Source organism: Papilio polytes, unplaced genomic scaffold (genome assembly GCF_000836215.1).
Source record: "Papilio polytes unplaced genomic scaffold, Ppol_1.0 DF824024.1, whole genome shotgun sequence".
NCBI classification, from domain to species: Eukaryota; Metazoa; Arthropoda; class Insecta; order Lepidoptera; family Papilionidae; genus Papilio; species Papilio polytes.
The window spans coordinates 844,555-864,031 of record NW_013525180.1 but is presented as its reverse complement, the minus strand read 5'-3'; the positions used below and the strand labels follow the sequence as shown (position 1 = coordinate 864,031).

The 19,477-nt window shown below is 33.0% G+C and overlaps 6 protein-coding genes across 10 annotated transcripts; 3 read left to right on the top strand and 3 right to left on the bottom strand.

Annotated features, from left to right (window-relative positions):
- Nucleotides 1–213: 213 nt before the first annotated feature.
- Nucleotides 214–1,934, bottom strand: LOC106101098 (diphthine methyl ester synthase). The gene is made up of 5 exons (XM_013280213.1): nt 1,704–1,934; nt 1,379–1,561; nt 1,024–1,195; nt 759–890; nt 214–506 (listed from the first exon to the last, which is right to left on the bottom strand). The coding sequence occupies exons 1-5, from the start codon at nt 1,836–1,838 to the stop codon at nt 325–327; spliced, it is 804 nt and encodes a 267-aa protein (XP_013135667.1). The 5' UTR covers nt 1,839–1,934; the 3' UTR covers nt 214–324.
- Nucleotides 1,935–2,159: 225 nt separating this feature from the next.
- LOC106100957 (scaffold protein salvador) lies at nt 2,160–5,974 on the top strand. Its single transcript, XM_013280020.1, has 10 exons — nt 2,160–2,349; nt 2,482–2,650; nt 2,735–2,813; nt 2,884–2,994; nt 3,333–3,465; nt 3,694–3,804; nt 4,158–4,335; nt 4,478–4,614; nt 4,798–4,930; nt 5,370–5,974. Exons 1-10 carry the CDS (start codon nt 2,265–2,267, stop codon nt 5,437–5,439), a joined length of 1,206 nt encoding a protein of 401 aa, XP_013135474.1. The 5' UTR covers nt 2,160–2,264; the 3' UTR covers nt 5,440–5,974.
- Nucleotides 5,805–6,500, bottom strand: LOC106100958. Its single transcript, XM_013280021.1, has 2 exons — nt 6,187–6,500; nt 5,805–6,099 (listed from the first exon to the last, which is right to left on the bottom strand). The coding sequence occupies exons 1-2, from the start codon at nt 6,398–6,400 to the stop codon at nt 5,951–5,953; spliced, it is 363 nt and encodes a 120-aa protein (XP_013135475.1). The 5' UTR covers nt 6,401–6,500; the 3' UTR covers nt 5,805–5,950.
- A 249-nt stretch (nt 6,501–6,749) lies between these two features.
- On the top strand, nt 6,750–10,962 carry LOC106101207 (ring-infected erythrocyte surface antigen-like). Of its 2 annotated transcripts, none has more exons than XM_013280364.1 (3): nt 6,750–6,934; nt 8,699–8,852; nt 9,086–10,962. In XM_013280364.1, exons 1-3 carry the CDS (start codon nt 6,879–6,881, stop codon nt 10,730–10,732), a joined length of 1,857 nt encoding a protein of 618 aa, XP_013135818.1. In that variant the 5' UTR covers nt 6,750–6,878; the 3' UTR covers nt 10,733–10,962. The 2 variants fall into 2 exon arrangements, with proteins under 2 accessions (XP_013135818.1, XP_013135819.1); XM_013280365.1 differs by lacking the exon at nt 6,750–6,934 and adding an exon at nt 8,162–8,383.
- A 150-nt stretch (nt 10,963–11,112) lies between these two features.
- Nucleotides 11,113–13,303, bottom strand: LOC106101154 (39S ribosomal protein L9, mitochondrial). Its single transcript, XM_013280285.1, has 5 exons — nt 13,127–13,303; nt 12,883–13,042; nt 12,535–12,704; nt 11,675–11,875; nt 11,113–11,375 (listed from the first exon to the last, which is right to left on the bottom strand). Exons 1-5 carry the CDS (start codon nt 13,193–13,195, stop codon nt 11,220–11,222), a joined length of 756 nt encoding a protein of 251 aa, XP_013135739.1. The 5' UTR covers nt 13,196–13,303; the 3' UTR covers nt 11,113–11,219.
- A 271-nt stretch (nt 13,304–13,574) lies between these two features.
- On the top strand, nt 13,575–19,149 carry LOC106101153 (pre-mRNA-processing factor 39). Of its 4 annotated transcripts, none has more exons than XR_001225489.1 (9): nt 13,575–13,791; nt 13,875–14,426; nt 14,771–14,899; nt 15,251–15,409; nt 16,192–16,338; nt 16,858–17,019; nt 17,973–18,098; nt 18,270–18,572; nt 18,774–18,865. XR_001225489.1 is itself a non-coding variant. In XM_013280282.1 (9 exons), the coding sequence occupies exons 1-9, from the start codon at nt 13,762–13,764 to the stop codon at nt 19,132–19,134; spliced, it is 1,584 nt and encodes a 527-aa protein (XP_013135736.1). In that variant the 5' UTR covers nt 13,576–13,761; the 3' UTR covers nt 19,135–19,149. The 4 variants fall into 4 exon arrangements, 2 of the variants coding, with proteins under 2 accessions (XP_013135738.1, XP_013135736.1); XR_001225488.1 differs by having other exon boundaries at nt 18,270–18,614; nt 18,774–18,853; XM_013280282.1 differs by lacking the exon at nt 18,270–18,572 and adding an exon at nt 18,983–19,149 and having other exon boundaries at nt 13,576–13,791; nt 18,774–18,900.
- Nucleotides 19,150–19,477: the final 328 nt, after the last annotated feature.

The following is a 19,477-nucleotide window of genomic DNA, read 5'->3' as shown; positions in this document are numbered from 1 at the left end:
TTGACACATACATACTCCCGAGATTCCTTGTCACTTATCCTCTTCCTTAGATAACTAGTAATCTTACGTGTCTTCGCTTAGGTAAATAAATTCTCTATACTTTATAGACATGAAGATGATATAACGTAAATAAATATTTACGTCTAGCTAGTTTACTAGTTATAAAAATAGTTTCTTAGAATTGTCCTACAGCATGAAAGTTAAACACAATCATGTTATTGAATGTTTATTGTTGATTGAATGTTTTAACAATTTATAAATATTTAATAAAAAAAGAATGTAAACATAACTTTCAATATCAAAAGGCTGAATATTCCATAATATTTATCTGAATTGTTCCAAATAATCAAGTTCCAATGGATGTAACTTGGAAGCTGGTATAACAAGACTATGCAATGGTGGTCCAAGATCTAAATGCAACATCTTCTCTAAGCTCATTACAGCAATACGCTGATCAGGAGCGCCAACTCGTGACAAACCAACAGCCAAACTTTCCCTTGTTATACCTGAAAAACAAGGTAGAATAGAAAAAAATAAAAAAGTCTAACTAGTGACATTTTCAGCCATATATACCAGAAATAACATGGTTTGAAAAAAATTATTAATTGCCAGGATGTCAGTGGAAAAGAGGGGAGAGTAAAATGAGAAAAGCTGTATTATTGAAATGAAGAAATGTTAATATCTAGTGTTTAGTGAGCAGTCAGTCCAGACTTAATTTTTCTAGATTATCTAAATTTTTTTGTTGTCTATGGATTTACCTGTTTCTGGTTTATTATCAACTATTTGCACAAGTTGTTTTGCAGCATCTCTGACAGTCATAAATTTCGGGTCCATGTACTGTCGAACTTTTTTTGTTAATGATTCTTCAGTTGGCTCCTTTACTTTAATATCTAGAAATATAATTATTGCATCTCTGAATACTTCAAAAGCATTTTGGTGTTGCAAATGGTGGTTTTGATAAAACCAATATACAAAGTTTATTTGTTAAATAAATATTTTCCTAATGATTTTTGTCTGCTGAACCTAGTAGACATAAGGTGTGCAAATTTCTGGAGTAATTCTCTAATATTTTCTCAAAGAAACTATCTGGTTTCCAGCTATCAGTCCAGAATGGTATAGATATTGTTTCACCAAAGCTGTACAGTTGCAAACCACAGCAGCTCACAGCATTCATTATAGATGCATTATGTATAATCTGGAATAAGCTTTATCATATTAATTGTACATAAACATTGACAAGAAAAAAATATAAATTATTTTGAGTTAATTTAATAAAAACATTTACATTATAGGCATTAGTTTAGTTGATAATAGAATATTATTTATAATCTAGACACGGACTCTGAGCTATGTACCACAACAAAGTATTATTTGATACCTGTGATTCAACACCAAATTGCTTAGCCCGGAGAAGCATATCAGTGTGTGTTGTAGCTCCCAGTGGATCTCCAACAACTAACAGTGCTATGTCTTTTAATTTTGCTTCTTTCAATGTCTCATCTATATTGCTCTCACACAGTTCTCGATCTGCTAGTATTAAGGGTCTTCCATAATATTCTTCCTACATAAAATTTAACATTAAAAGTGAAAAACAGAAAAATTGTTCCAATATATTTAAGTTTTATTAAAGCTTATGCCATCATAAATATAATCAGGTGTGTAAACTCTACTAAAAGTAGTTATAAATTAATATGCTGACTTACCAAAGCTTCCTTGCCAACAGTAAGTATCGAAGTATAACCTTCAAGTAAAACTTTATCACACTTTTTAATTATTTCTAAGCCTCTTACAGTTATATCTTTAGCGTCTCCTAAACCTAATCCTATTAAATAAAACATTTTCTTGCAATTGATTACTAAGTACGTTAATTAAATATTTTTTACAACTTAATCATAACAAAACGTCAAAAACATGCGTGTTGTATGTTTACAAGATCAAATTTGACAAGTTGATAGAATGAAGTCAAAAACATTATAGGGAACTAAATTAAAATATTGAATGGAATTATCTTATGTTATTAGTAAAGATCCAATAACTGTTACTATTAAACAGATTTAATATGAACTCTTGATGGGCATTTTTTACTTGATTTTTTTAAATAAAAATAACATTTTAATATGGCAAGTTTTAAAAAACAAAAATGTCATAAACTGACATTTCAAATTCTTATTTTTATTTTACATTTTGTTGATAATTAAACAATAATTTACAATAGGTTAAGTAATTGTAGATTTATAGATAAGCTATTAACGGTATTTTTTAAGATGATATCAAGAAAAGGTCAGAAAGCTATTAACGAAGGGGTAGTGGGGAAATATGTGAAGAAAGATACACCGCCTGATCTACCAAGTATGTTTGCTTATACAGTGTCATGTTTTATTGTTTACGAATCCAAAGGAAGCTTACTCACCTTTAAAAATTAAATTAAATATAAAACGCAATGTTCTACAAATGCATTGTATAGTATGTTTTACTTTATAGTAATAAATGTCTGGACAACGGGAAATAATAGGAGACCTCGAAGCCAACCATTTGCGGCTAGCGATGGAGGATCTCAAGCGATGGAAAACAAGTTCGGTAAAGCTCAAACTATGAGTGGTCATGCTGGAAAGTACACGCCTAGTGAATCAGTACCAAACTTAGCACATAGGTACAATACTTGGTTGCTAATGTTCTGATCATGTTGTGGCATATTTATAATAATTTTATCATAATAAAAGTTTAAATATTTTAGATTTGCAAGTTTATCAACCAGTGATGCAGCTAGTTCATCCAGCAATTATAATTCCCAGTATCATTTGGATTTAAATATGGTATTTTCTGCTAATTATTACAAACATTATTAATTATTGAGCAAATATTTTATTATTGTTGATATTTTAGGCATCTCATTCAACTCTAAATGAAGTAGATGATTCATTTAGCCGTCAGCCGAGCTATAGGTATTATAGGCAACAACAACCTGAGGATCCTATTTATCAAAATCAACAACAGGTATGATTCAGATATATCATTTTTGATAAATGATCATGCCCTCTAAACATTAGTTTCCACCATCAGCTATGTTTTACAATTTTACATATCTTGCTTAAATATAGTAGATTTGTAATTATTTAAAAGGAAGATAATATTTACTCAAGATTATTATTTGTTTATACTTAAATATTTATTCCTATTCTATTTCCTTACTAAATATCTCAATGGATTTATATAAATTAACAAGTAAAATTGAATGTAATTTGAGAATTAATAAAAGAAATTATCAAAACAACTTTAGAAGACATAAACACAAATGATTGGATGAATATAATTAAGATAGACATTTCTAATAGGTTCAACAGCAGAAACAACAGCAGTACAGCTCCCGGGAGTCCAGCATGCCGCGGATCTCTTCCAATCTGAGTATAACACCAAGACTGCATCCTCCATCGCCACATTCTATACATCTACATACTTGTACTGACTGTAAGTCAAATTTTCTAATGGTAAATGCATTGCTTCATAAGCACCACTCACAAACTGACAGACGATAATGTTTTAAAAAAATTAGTTTAAACGTCGCCTTATCATTTAAGGCATAGTTTCAGTATTTAATCATTTGATTTAAGGAAACTGGTGTCACTTTAAAGTGTTGTTGTTTCATAATATGTATTATAGATCTCTGAACAAACCAATTAATCTTTTTTCTTGCAGCATACACAACAGTAAGTCAATCATCACCAATATATTCCAACTATGTGAATGCATCTGCACTTCCTTATCACACCAAAGGTCCGGGCAGCAGCATTATCTCTAGTAGTCAAGGTATTATCCAAATATGTTTAATTTAACAAACATTTACAATCTCCTAGCTCTTAGTCAATATTCTTTAATATTTTTCGTGATATTGGAGGGTCCTTGATAGGTATAGAAAGCAATAGCTTAAACTAATATCAAGCAGTTTACTATCACATAAAAATGGTATTGGAATCATTACTTTAAACTATAGCTTTAGGCCGTAACTTCATCCACTTGGAATTAAAAATTAATAACATAGAAGTAAGATTTTGAATTCTTATTTGTCCATTAGGAATTTTGATGGTTATAACAGAGGGGGGTTGAGCTTTAGTCCTCTGCCAATATCATGCAATTTAATATTGCAAACAACATTGTATTAGGTTCAGAGGAATGTGAGCTGCCATTGCCGCCCGGCTGGTCCGCGGACAGAACATTACGCGGCCGGCGGTACTACATGGACCACAATACACAGACCACACACTGGACGCACCCTCTGGAGAGTGTTCCGCAGCCCTGGCAGAGAGTTTCTACACCACATCATGGAGTATATTATTTTAAGTATGTACATTGTTCTAAATTACAATCTGACCATCTTTGAACACTTTCTATAGCAACATGTTTTGTTTTTTTAGTAGTATTGTTAGGCCTAAACAAGTAAATTAGTCGTTTTTTGATATACTAATGCTATCTTTTGTTGCAGTGAAATAACTCATCAAACAACATATGCGCATCCTTGTCTTGTCGGTGGTTGTTACTTAGTTAGCCCACTCGTTCCTACTCTGGTGCCACCTTATCTACTTGAAGAGATACCTCATTGGCTCATTGTTTATTCTAAAGGTAAAGTTATTGAAGCAAAGAGTGTCTGAATTTGCAAGACAATCAAATTACGAATTATTTTCTATTTAATCAACAGTATGATGCAATATTACTAGTCTTAGTATAGTAAAATAGGATGCCTATTCTAGTCTATTACTATGCATAGTCTGAATGATGGTAATTATAGTGGTGATATATTTTTAGCGGATCAAGAGTTAGACCACAAGTTGCGTTGGAACATGTTCCGATTGAGCGAGCTGGACTGCTACTCGGACATGCTGACACGCCTCTACAAGCAGGAGCTGCAGCTCATTGTGATGAAATACGAGAGATATAGGTAAAATATCACTTTTTAACATACCAATACTTTAGTTGGAGATGAAAAACTAAATTAAACCTTTAGTAAACTCATTACATTATATTACCGTTTTATTTCGTTCAAGTCTAGTAATTTAAATTAGAAACATATTGTATTGAGCTAAAATTTGAAATACCTGTTAACAATACATTACTTGAAAATTATGTAACAAGGGATGGTATGATTTAAAAAAAAAATTATGAAGTAAGACTTTAAATTTAATTAAAAAAAAAAACAATGTGAATACTTAGGATGTTTGTGCCTCTCTATGGCTTGGTTCGTGGTCTCTCAATGAGTGAGGCTTTTTAGTGCATTTTTTTTGGCATTAATTGATTTATAAGATACTGTTACGTAATTTTTTTTAAGCAAACAATTTTATGGATTAGATGTGAGAAATTTTTAAAATTGTGTATTTCAGATCTGCTTTACTACAAGAATTAGAGCGAAGAAGACGCGCCATCACTTACCACACACATCCCAACTATTGAGCTTATTTTTTTGCCTTATAAAGCTGTGATTCTAATCATAAGTGATTATGTGTAATGTGATTTTACTTAGAAATGTAAGTGCCTTATATGTTTAAAAAAATGTATTTATTATTAGCAATTGATGGAATTATACATGTTCAAAATATTTAAATGAATTATATTGGTATTTTTATATTGTCAACTTCAATTTTTAATCAATCCTTTAGCCTTTATTGGTGTTTCCTGTTTGTAAATAACTTTTGCAGCATATCAGGGAGTCTTAGGGTGTGGTTATACTGTCCATTTCATTTAATTTTTATTGTAATTTATCATCATAATGAGGAATATTGTAGAATATATAATAATTGGCAAATAATTATTGTTAAAACTTTAATAACATTTATTTATTAAAAATTGAATGTGTTTGTTATGCACACAATCTTTAAACTGTTGATTGTGGGACAAAAATAGTTTTCTTAAGCTAAAATATATTTACAATGCAAATGTAATATTTACTTTAATAAAATTATGTTTAATCTTCTAATTCTTCACCATCTCCTATGGGTTTCTTTTGTCTCCTTTCTTCTCCCTCCACTATATCATACTCATCTACTTTTGTGAAACCAGATATTCTGTATACTTTAGCATTCTTTATACCTAAGGTATTCGCCCAAGCTCTTGCTAAAAGAAGTATAAACAGGATAAAATATTTTACAATTAAACAGCTCATCAGTAAAAAAAAAACTGTTACAAAAATTTGACACGTACCTGGTGGCATGGATTGTTCTTCGTCTGTTTTCAGACCATAATAATGTGCCCAATCCGCTTTGCCTTGATAAATGGCATAAACAAGTAAACCGAATGCATTCCACGCAACAAATCCGTAAGCTAAACTGAGGCGACGTTTCCATAAGAGGGCCTGGTCTTCTGGAATGGGCTTTGTTGTTCGTCGTACAAATTTATGAAACCATTTATGAATCATTTTATTTTAAATAATATGAATTATGTAAGTTGATAACCTAACTTATTTGAAAATATTTTGAAAAGTCAAAACCAAAACACCGCAAAAACAGCTGTTATGTCACAAATGACAATGTCAAAAACTTGTTGCCATTATACCAATTTGGAAAAAACTCAAACAATATTTGTTTTCAAAGTAAGGAATAAAAAGCATTTTTTTAAAAAGTTGTTAATTCATTAAAGTATAATAATAAATAGACGCGTTAAAGAGCAAAAACATTTCTAGGAATCTAAATGCAGCCTAAAAAAAAGCATCCTTTTTTCTTCCCTATAAAAATCTTTCTTTAATCGGCATTCCTTCTATTCTGAAGAATAAAAGGATAAGTGACAATTTTTTATTTGCTATTTAAATATCGCCAAACATTTGTAGTTAAATAAAAATCGTAAAAATTACGTATTTGTATTTAAGAAACTCGATTTCTTTTATCAGAAAAAAAGACATGGTTAAAATAACAGGAAGAACTTTTCGCCTGTGTAAACCAGTTTATCAAAAACTGTAAGTAATTCTAAAAAAACTTTAAGTTATTCGACATAGAAGTCGCTCTTTATAATACTTTCTATAAGTCTAAATGTCCTGTCCTGTTAATGGCATAAGAAAAGCGGTTGGGGCCGTTGCTTGCAGATGTGAAACTCGTAACAAAATCTTCAGAATGTTGTCAGCCACGGGTTACTGGAACCAAAGTTGTAATTGTGTGGTACGCGCTGGATGAGTTCCGAGTTATATTGGTCTACTTTTGTTATTACAATATAAGCACATCAATCATTAAGCCATTGTGGATCTCTAACAATAAGAGGTCCTCTTACCTTTTAAGGATTTAATATCGGTAGAGCCCGCTTTAACGTCTTCGCACAAATAGGCCGGCACACCTGCTGCAACACCACACAGAAGACAGGCTTGGAGTGGGAGTAATTCCACGTTTCGTTTGTGTGACGGAGATCTGGTATTAGTCCATTTTCCTTTCCACCATTTTCTGATAACGAAATAATGGGAATAGAAAATGGATTAGTCGGTGCAAGAGACGCGTAGGAAGGGGAAACATCCTCTAAATGTGCGTCTTCTCTTTTGTCTATTAAGGGTAGGCAATGCATCTGCAATAACGGATGTGCAATTATAGGCATCGGTTGCTTCGCAATTTTGGCGGATTCAGGTGGCCACTTACTCTTTTGCCACCTTAAGATGTAAAAAAAATCCACGCCGCCTCGATCTAGAACAAGACTCCTGTCATTCTCATTTGGTTTTAGAGATTTTAAATTATGTGTTTGTATAAAATCTATTCAATAATGAATTTCTGATACTTGAAATTAACTTTGGTTTAAGTCGAAGAACATATATAGAGCTAATATAGTTTCCGTGACCGGAGTGAACAAGCAAGGTCGAAGGTCATTTGCGATTCGTGTTCATGCTATGGACGTAAAGACGAGCCGAGCCGTGCCAGACATAGCCTGGTACTGCTGCTTTTACACTCTACGTCTACTTTAATATTTGTACTTGAAATAAATTCGTTAATACCAAAGATAACTTTAAAGAGAGTAAGCTAAATATAAAGAGCCCCCAAGTGTTGATACAATGTCCGGCCATACAATACTGCTCTGTATTTGCTTCTATAAACTAAGTGCGTAGTTCTGATTTCTGAATGCAACGAATTAAACTATTAAGAAGATTAATGCTATTATACTAGTAGTACAATATTGCAGGGCATTGAGACTGCGTAAAACAATTCATCAATCCATCTTTTATCTTAGTACTTGAAAAATTGAGGTAGCACAATATGTACGCTCACTAATATTTCTATTTGGATTTCGTGTGGCGTCTCGCAACATGTAAAACCTTTGCTAAGGTCGACGCGGCATTGCTTTGTTTACATTGATACAACGTGAACCGCTCAACGACTCTTCTGAGTTAGGTAGACGTATTGAGGAGACAGATGGGAAAACCTAACAAAAAGTAAGATCATACTCTCTAATAGGTGTAGTGGGGCATCCTTCAAAATTCATATTTTAATATTTTACGATGATGAAGTATTAGAAGAGAATTTTAGATGTATATTATACTAGCTTTCGCCCGCGACTCCGTCCGCGCGGAATTAAAAAAAAACAAAAGTAAGTAACCTATGTGTTCTTCCAGACTATCCTCTACATCTATGCCAAATTTCATCGAGATCCCTTCAGCCGTTTAGGCTACAAACTCTAACAAACATCCATCCATCCATCTAAACTTTCGCATTTATAATATTAGTAAGATGTAAGATTTTTTTTGCAGACTCAAAGCCGAGCGTATAAACGCAATAAGAAAACAGTATGATTCCTTCATCGAAGAAGATAAAAAGCGTAAAGACCGGAATGAGTACATATTAGAAAGACTTGACAAAATTCGTAATACCTCTGCTATAGTACAAGTGCGTAATGCACCAAAGGTAAGTAACGTGCGTCTTTGTTATAAGTTTCGTTTAAAACTCTAATCTTACGTACAATATTAAAGTATATATTAAATGAATATGTTATTTAAATAAATTAGAAATTGGTACGTATTTCAATGAAAGTGATAGTACTCTTGAAAGACATTTCTTTTCATTACTTTCAGTATAGCGAGTTGGTGAATTCTACATTTATCTGTAAGCCTTTAACGTATACATTAAATATTTTACAGGATTATTTTACCACAGTAAACCAAAACCAATTGGTTGACGATCGTAAGTACATGGGAAAATGTCTATCTAGGTATGAAAAACCACAATATTGTTTTAACACAGTCAGCAATTCTAACGTGGTTACGTCAATCAATGAAGAGGAGATTCTGAAAGCAATTAGTAAAAAATATATTCTTATTCCAAGACACATGAATATTTTAGAACAAGATGATAATTATATCTTAAAATCTAACTTTGATGATAATGGTGATTGGAGAAAGAAATACAGTATATTAGAAGAATTAAAGCAAAACAAGAAACAAGAGGAACAGGAAACTAATTTGAACTTAACAAGAATAAATATCAACGACGGAGAATTGAACTCCAACAAAATTGAAGAGCCAAATCTTCAAACTACGTATCTTTTATCAAATAACAAAAACCCACCCGAAAATAATCGAGATAATATAGAAACCATCACTAATTATGATGAAGTAATTTCTAATACCGAAACCGACAAACTTGAAGAAAAACCAGAGATCGAAAAAAATTTTATTAACGATGCAGATTTTAGCCAAGATTTTAAAGAACCTATTTCGAATTGTGAAACAGAAAATCTTTCAGAAAACACAGACAGTGGAAAGCAACCTATAACCCCTCAAACAATACCAACAAATCCAACAAAAGACGAAAACGTATATGTAAGTATCGATAACGCCAATGAACCACATGTTGGAGATTCCACTAATGATTTAACACAGAAGGAAATAATTCAAGCTGAATACGAAATCGAAATAAAACCAAAAGAAGAAGATGTTCAATTAGAAAAAGTGCAATATTCGAATATTAATATCGAAAATCAGAATCTCGAGGAAACTTCACAATCTAAAAACTATCAACATGATGAAGAAAACGTACAAAATAACATTAAATCCAATGACTTGAATTCGCAAGAGAAATTGCTACCTTCAAGTGTAAATGAACCTTTACCGGTTGAAAATATCAACTTAATTGTACCAAATATAGAACAAGTGGAAGATAACATTAAAGATCAAATTGTGGAAAACCAAATAGAGCCAGAAAATAAAGAAGTACCTACAATAGCTTATATTAAAGACTTCGATGACACTGGACACGACGCTCAAATTAACGAATTTGAGGCAGAGCAATCGGAGATGTTTAATTCAGATCCGAATGATATTGAGTACGCATATAATCAAACAGGCAGTGCCGTAATTGATGATTACGAAAATCCCGAAGGTTATGCACGTGACGAAAGCTACGCTTATTTCGAAGGAACTGCAGAACAACAAGTATATTCCGGTGACATAAATCTTCATGAAGAGACAACTGAGCAGTATGATCCTCATTACGAGGCTCAATATGCTAATTATGAAGATCGAAATCAAATAATTGAGGAAAATTACGATAACTACGAAGGCGAAGTGAGCGACACGCAGCCACAAACACTTGAGCAAGTGCAATTTGAGGTACCGGACAATAATGTCATCATGGAAGTGGAAAGAGAATTGGATGCTGAACAGAATTATAATATTGCACCTCCTGAGCCAGAGGACGATAACATTCACCTCACTAATGAAGCCAAGATACCAGAGGGCGAGGGCAATACAGTTGATGAAAATCCGGCGCAGAGACCGGTTAGTTAAATATGGTGAGGAGAATTTTGTTAAATTTCCTTTAATAACTGTTCGGTACAGATAGCACCACATTCGGTAGCGAACATAATTTGATAATTTTCTTTTTCTTTTGATAATCTAATGTTTTATATTAATGCCTTTGGTTAATGTTTTGAGAATTTAATAGTAAAGTTTGTATTGAATTATCGAAACTATGATTTGATTCAAAGGTGATTAAATTCAAATAATTGTTAATTAAATTAATTTACTTTAACCTCTTCCTAAAAAAACATTAAAACCAAAAATGATGAGTTATCTACCTTTAAAATAATCAAAGTACGGAGGAGTGTTAATTTTTTAAACCAATTAGCACAGCTGTTGGGGCGTTTCATTTTCAATAAAAACAACTGTTTCGTTTACGGGCTCGCTGTTTGCTGCCATTTATTTTTCTATTATGAAAAAGAAAATTGATAGGTATTTCTTTACTAGACTAGCAGTTAATATAATTTTAAGTTATTCAAACTAAGGGTATTTTCGCTAACTCAGCTGCTTGTTCTGGGATAAGTGGATCACAAGGTTTTTTCCAGTGGAACTCCACCCATGGGAGTTTTTCAAGTCCTGTCGCCCAGTGATGGATCCTGCACCTCACGTTGACTTCTTCCTTGTTATTAATCTAAAATATATTTTTTATTGCATATAAAATATTAAGTGTTGTTATGAAATGTTTAGTATGTATTGCAAAAAACCATACAACACATGAAAATGGAAGCATAAAAATAAGCAAGGGGGGGAATACACAAACCAGTAAATCGGTATAATAACTGGCTGATGCCAGATACCAGTTTAGTGAGTAAATGTGATAGGAACTGACATTTGTATTCCGACCCTACATGTTTTAGTTTAAACCTACAAGGATAATCCATTTAAAAAAGTATGTTTTAACTTTACTGTTAAATAAAATTCTGGCTTTACCTTAACAGTTACATAAAATTCTTTTTCCTGCAAAGATAGATCAGGACCGGAGATTTTGACAGGTGGCAAAGTTATAGTATCTTCAGGCACAACAAATCCAGCTTTGCGGAAAGATGTACGCACATGCCAAGGTTCGAGTGTCCAAGGTTGAGTTTTGCTCATAGATATCTGTAGTAACAGGCGTGAGAGACAACCCATAGTCTGAAAACATTGTTTAGATTATATTACTGATCATCTGCGATCTCATCAGCACTGAATTAAAAGGTTGTTTTTAATATTCCTGCATACATCAGCTATCTCCACAACAAAGTCACTTCAAAATCGGTCATTATTCCTAATCAACAATGCAAATACATAATGTTTGTGTAATGTGGATTTTTATATTACATACAGACACTCCAATCTATACTAATTATTTTAAAGAGGAAAGATTTGTATTTTTGTATACATTAGATTCACACAAAATTTTTTTTAATTATTTCAACATTAAAAAGGTACTTTATCTGTCAATAACATAGGCTATGTTTTTTTTTCGATTTACCCAGACAAAGTTGCTAGCAACTGCTAATTTAAATATCCATGTTGTATACAGTATTAATAACAATGTTTGTGAAATAGATATAATGTAAAGGCTTGTGATAGTTTATTAGCTACTTTTGACTCCTTTCAGCCTACCAGCTAAATTAGCAACTTATGGCTCAAAACAGGTACAAATTCAAATGATCCGCAAGCCAGTTCTTTAACCTGGTTGTGTGAAGCACATGTATGACACAAACCCTGAGCTGAAGTACACCTCATCATTTTTAGTTATGTTATTGCATCTATATATAATAATAGTTAATAGTGAATAATCAAAGTACCCTTTGTACATATGGTGAACTGAAATTGCTTTTCACTTTTGGCTTGTTCTCATCAACCTTATACTTTGCTATGTTCTCTGGAGTAGCATACACTGCCAAGCCTGGCACAAGGAAGTTCTTGTAAGCTTTTGCGGGACTCAGTGTTAAAACATCTCCAGACTCTCCGACACCTAGAAAGGTTATATGTTTATTAATTATACTATTTAGGGTTTGTGTATTAAAAATGATTTTTCACAGTATTAGTCTGAGGTGTTGAAAAAACATCAATCTGTCAAAACATGTTCGTTGATTTAGGATGTTGAAGTTTATGAAGTAAAATGGAAAAATAAAAGATTAACTATGATTTACCCTCGACAAATTGATTTAAGATTATCTTCATATCCGGTTTCTTTACAACTTCTGTGTCCTCTACTAAATCATAAACGAAGTGCCTTCCTCGGAGTTTAGAAGGTTTTCCGTGTTTTTTGTGTAAAGATGGGGGCCATCTTCGCCGTAAAATAAAAGTATTCTGGAAAGTAAACGATTTCTTTTAATTCTTATTTTAAGCACAATGTACATGTACTTTATAAAACCAAAAATAAATTACACTTACTCTAGTTTGATTAATTAACAAAGATTTTGAAGTTGTGGCTATGTTGCAAATAGCGCGTATTCCCAACATCTTTTACTATTGCAACTTATATTCAGAATTAACCAATTTATAATAACAAATAGTACATTTTCAAATTATAACCAAAAATATTTATCTTTTGACAGTTTTACTTAACTTGACATTGACACAAACATAAATAAAAAGTAAGGTTATGTTACAGAATAAGTATTGTTAGAGTGTACATTTGGCAAGAAATATAAGTTTCGATAATCATTAGTTTGTAGCGCAAGCACAATAAGGAACATCTTATCTTATTACAAATAAAGTTGTAATAGAAAACATTTCAGATTTTGCACCACAAGGCTTTGTGTTGGATTGTGTTCTGTAGACTATAGCCAACTGTTCACCTGTTGGCTGCCTGGTGTTGCCAACGTTTTACATATGTTAATTACTCTTTGATTGAGCAAAGTATTTCTTGAATGGATATTTTGTTATTAATTCCACCGATTTTCCTTCATTTACTAGGATATTGCAGTAAGCATTCTTTGCATTAGTCTTTAATATTTTGCAAGTCATTTTTCTTGTTGTATTCATTGGTTTTCTGAGTTTGTGAATAGTAAGATTTAAACCTAAACATGGATGATGACGCTAGTTCAGATGTACAGGTATGGTCAATAAAAATATAACCTATATTTAAAATATAAAATTCACTGTCAGAACTTAAAATTTAACCGAAAAAGTGTTTTAGAAATGTGTATCAGAGAGCCCAATGGATACCGACGAAGGCCCTTTGATAAATGAAAATTCGAATGGATTGTCGCATCTTTTAACGGAAGGAGAATTTAACAGCGTCGATACTGGTGTTGTGGACGAATCATCAACATCAAATCAAGGATTTCTCAATGCGGTTGAGCTCTCAGCGGGTAGCGTTGGAGATTATTTGGAAAACAATGCCAGTCGTTTTAGCGCAGACAATTTCGATGTAGGCGATAACGCTGTCGAATTTTCTAATGAATCAAGTAATGCTCTTACCGACGGGGATTCTCGTTTAAGTGAACCAGGTTTTAAAGCCGTTACTTCTGATATAGATGATAGTAAAGACGAGAAGGTCGAAGTGGGATCCGACAATGCAGATGAAAATTCAGCGGATCTCACCAAAAAAATTATTATGGCGTATCGATCTAAGATTGTAGAAGACGCAAAATTAGAGGAAACCGACACTGATATTAATTCCAAGCCTCGTAAATTGAGCAATGAAATAAATGAAGCTTCAGAAGACATTTCTTGTGATAAAGATAAGGTGATTTAATATTTTTATTAATGTCTATCTATGTGTCTATTACAGACTAAGTGAAAGACATATGCTTAACTTCAAAAAATGTAGTATCAATGTAGGATCATACTATATTGCAATGGAAACTAAATATACTGTATTGAAAATCTCCTTTCTAACAATGAAAAAAATTGTAAATATTACATCATTCACTTAGAGTTAATCTAATAAAAATAAGTGGAAAATAATAAAATTATGTAGGTAGTCCTAAATCTTATAAATTTACATCTAGCCTACTGTCTGGAATGTCCTCTCAAAATGCACTTTTTGGTGGGATTTTGACCTGCTAATAACCTACAATATTATTTTAGATAACTGAAGGAATAAATAAAAATTTAGCAGAAGAACAAAAATTGGATTTAAAACAGGATACAACGGACACACTGAAGAATGATAAAAATGACATAATTGATGCTAAAGCTGATGAAGATAAAACTGAAGTAAGTTTTTAAATATCTGCATTTAATGAGTTTAATTATTAAAATAGTAAATATGTAAATTTTTGTGTAAATTTGGAAAGATAGAAACGTCACTTCATTATAATTAAAAGATAGTAATAAAGTTTTAAGCAGTACTACTATTACTAATATAACATCATCATCCTCCTTATCCTATTCCTGTAGGGTTTTTATTTTTTTTATTTATTATCACCCTTATTCTACTCCATAGGGTCAGCACAACAGGTTTTTGTCCTGCAAATAACTCTATCATATGTTATATATTACTAATGTAAAATATGTATCACATAAGATATATTTGAGTGAGAAATGGTGATTTTTCCTGTAATTCAGTTGAATGCAGAGGCAAATGTTGGTGGGGCTGAAGAGACAGAAGTGGTATCAGAGGATGAACTGCCCGCTGTTCAGAAGCCAAGTATAAAGGATGCAGAAAATGTGTCTGATGATGAACTGCCGGGACCTAAACCTGCTGACCTGCCCGCAGATACTGAGGTCAATGATTTATTATTTTTTTTTTTACCTATATCTTACTAATATTATTAATGCGAAAGTTTAGATGAATGGATGTTTGTTAGAGCTTGTAGCCTTACTAAAGCACACATAAGTTACTCGCTTTTGTTTTTTTGTAATTCTATGCGGACAAAATCGCGGGCGAAAGCGTGTAACTGCGAAACATTCTAGGGGAATGATTTTTATAAAAAAATCTTGAATATAGGTCTGTAGACAATACTAATAAAGCTTTAATACTAGGCTAGATAACTAGACTAGTTATCTTATTAGTATCTTTAGTTGAAAGTAAATAAAACGTAAAAAACCTAGTTATAGATGTCTAAAAGGTCAGCTGTAACAAATGACAAACTATACATACAAGTTCTTACAAAACATATGCACTGTTTGCACATATATGATAATGAAACAACTTCTCAAGATGGATATTGTAAATAACACTAAACAATAAATTACAAAACAAGATAACCATTTCCAATGTTACATTTGTCACATATGCATCACATATGTGTGACGCAGATTGTTGAAACATATATCGGCTCAATTTGTACCTATATTGAGTTATTATTTGTGCTTTCCAGCTGAATTATGACTCAGCTCATGTAGTACATTGAGCTATGAACTTGTAATTTAGATGTTGAGCCTTCGCTTAACGGTTTGACCTTGTGTGACCTTAAATATTGAGACAGTTCACATCTGATTTACATATGTTTATATACAGTAGATTTTATTAACTATGGTAAGAGATGTTTATAATTTTTTTTCAGGTTGTATCAGAAGATGAATTACCATCATCTAAAAAAGAATCTAAAGAATCTCGTAAACGAAAACCTGATGAAGAGAGAGATGGTTATGATCCAGGATCACCTACGTCTGAAGGTGAATCATCTAATAAGAAGCAGGCTGTTGCTAAGGTTAGTTACATTTTAAAGTATTTACATTGATTTCTTCAAGTCAAATTGTCACATTCACTTTTTACTTGTAAAACTTTTAGAATTAAAACAATAAAAAAAAATAATTGGTATTCACACATATTAAGTTTTAATTTAAGAAAGTTTCAATCAAATTGCACAGTAAGTGCAAAAAGCAATACTTTTCATAAAATGAGTGCACCTTTGCTGTAAATGGCAAAACATATACGGGAACCTTCTGTTAAGAGTTGCTTGTTTGCACATACATGTTAAAACACACTGATAGTTTTGTACAGTAGAACCTCGATAACTCAAACCTCGGTAACATAAAAACCTCTATTACTTCAAAAAATATTATGTTCTCCTCCCATCAGAGCCCAAACCCTCTAACATAGACCCTTGATAACTTAAAACCTCTATAACTTAAAATATTTTGTGTTTCCCTTGGACTTTAACTTATCAAGGTTCTACTGTATTTAAATTTCTACAATGTGATGTACAATTTTGATAATTTGTCTTCAGAATGGTGAAAGTAAACCAATACCTGCTGAGAAAAGATCATCTATTGATGAAAAACCTAAAAAGAAACCTCTTCCTGAACTAGACAAGTACTGGAAAGTTGTCAACGATGACCCTACTGACTTTACCGGGTGGACATATTTGTTACAATATGTAGATCAAGAGGTGAGTTATTTTAAATACATAACAAAAAGTGTCAAAAATGTAGGAATATGAGACAAGAATATGTTTTATCAAATGTTTAAGTCAGTTCCCAAAGAGATTCAAATTATATATAGAGGAAGCATAGATGACTCTGTTTTGGTGTATTTTATAACTAGCTGTTGCCCGCGACTTTGTCCGCGTGGTATTAGAAAACATACGAACTATATAAATAACAAAAAGCTACGTTTCCCTCGGGAACCGGACATTTCTCGGGGATGAAACTTATCCCATGTGTACTCCAGACTTTGTTTTATATCTGTGCCAAATTTCAATAAGATATATTGAACCGTTGCAGAATGATTGGGTTAACATTAAAAAAATAAATTAATGAATCACACGGGAACCTTAACTATTCCCGGGATAAAAAGTAGTCCCTATGTGTTCTTCCAGACTATGCTCTAAACCTTTGCCAAATTTCATGGAGATTCAGCCGTTTAGGCTACAAATGCTAACAAACATCCATCCATTCATCGTAACTTTCGCATTTATAATATTTATATGATTTGATATATGGAAAAAGATGGAGCTTATTATGATTTTGTAAAATGTTTTATCACATGTCACTACAACGACTTGAGGTTGTGCACTAAACTTGACAATATAGTACCTTTCAAAGAAGTTGCCTATAAAAATGGTTGTTCACTAGGTCTAGTCTATATAATTTTTAAATGTCTTTCTCAGTGCCATACATTTTAGGTTTTTTAATTAGCTCTGTTAATGTTTGAATTGTGCTGTTTAACAGTTTAATAGATTCGATATGATGAAAAATCACGCTAATCTTATTGCTTTGTGAAGCGATAAGAACTGAATACACAATGTGGATTTGCAAGGGCCAACTGAACGTTGTATTTAGTTGTGTGTTGAAGCAGTGTGTGTGTGTGTGTATGAAATGCTTGTGTTGTGCAATGTGTCAGAGCGACGTGGAGGCGGCGCGCGAGGCGTACGACGCCTTCCTGTCGCACTACCCCTACTGCTACGGCTACTGGAGGAAGTACGCGGACTACGAGAAACGTAAAGGAAGTAAAAAGAAGTGCCTCGAGGTGAGTGCAGCCCCACGCTATGTTCACATAATGATTTAAGTTATATCTCTCGGTGAGTGATCATGCGATATAATTAAAATGAAATTCACTTGATTGTGTTGAAATAACAGTTGGATTTTACGATTGTTTTAGTTTTAACCGGTATTGTGCAATTATTTTTTTTCCCAACAGTGCAACGAGGCCGCCACGTTGATATGCCAAAGCCATCGGTTCGCATCGGACAGTTGTATAACCGTCGCGTAGATTTCGGTCTAGTGTATTATTGTTTGTGGTGTAAAATTTGTATTTTACTTTATAAGTTTATGATGTATTGTGATATTGATATATTTGTACATTACTTAATTTGATGTTGATACATTGGAGATACTTAAGCAAATAATGACTAATCCATGTTAGGCATGGAGCGACACAGGTTTTAGCGCTTGAGTTAGCGATGGCGGCCGGCGGCGGCGGCGGGCGGCGCGCCGGACACAGGTGTAATATGACCGACAAACATTTTATATACATTGAATGCAGGTGAGACGTTGCGACTCCACTCCAACGACTCACTTCATCATTTCCAAATTATAACAGTCATATAATGCTATATTATTCCCTTGCTTGCATAGCGCGGCCGTCGGGCGGCGGCGGCGCCCCGAGCCCCGCGGCCGCCGCGCTCATGTCCCTATGTTGCAGGTTTTGGAAAGAGGTCTCAAAGCGATACCCTTATCTGTCGACCTTTGGATACATTTCCTCAATCATATTAAAACAACTAGAAGTGAAGATATTCCCTTTGTTAGATCGCAGTACGAACGAGCTATAGGTAAGATAAACGTTTTCTTTTATTCCTATCATTTTATTAAATATTTTTGTATACCCAAATTGATAGTTTATTATAATTTCAGAGGCGTGCGGGTTAGAGTTTCGTTCGGATCGTCTGTGGGAGTCGTACATAAAGTGGGAGGCGGAGAACGGCACCGCGCTCAACGTGACCGGCATCTACGACAGGCTGCTCGCCACGCCCACGCTCGGCTACACCTCACACTTTGACAAGTGAGTCATACAACGTAATACTGCATTCTATTTTTAGCATTCATGCCTTAACCATTAAATGCATGATGATGCAAAGTCATCTATAATCACTTTATGGCGTAGGATGTAAACAATCACAGCATATTTTTGAATAATTCTTTCTTTAATAAAAAGCCTTACACTTACGACACACTTTAGCCTATATGTTTTCATGCAAATACAGGGCAAATAAATTGGAAAAAGACTTCATGTGGGAAAGGGATCGTAAACTACAAGCTGCCAACATTAAGGAAGCAAGGTTATATTAGTAACAGTAGTAAGAATTAAGATTTGACAAATGTAAACAAATAAATAAAGTTTTACATGCG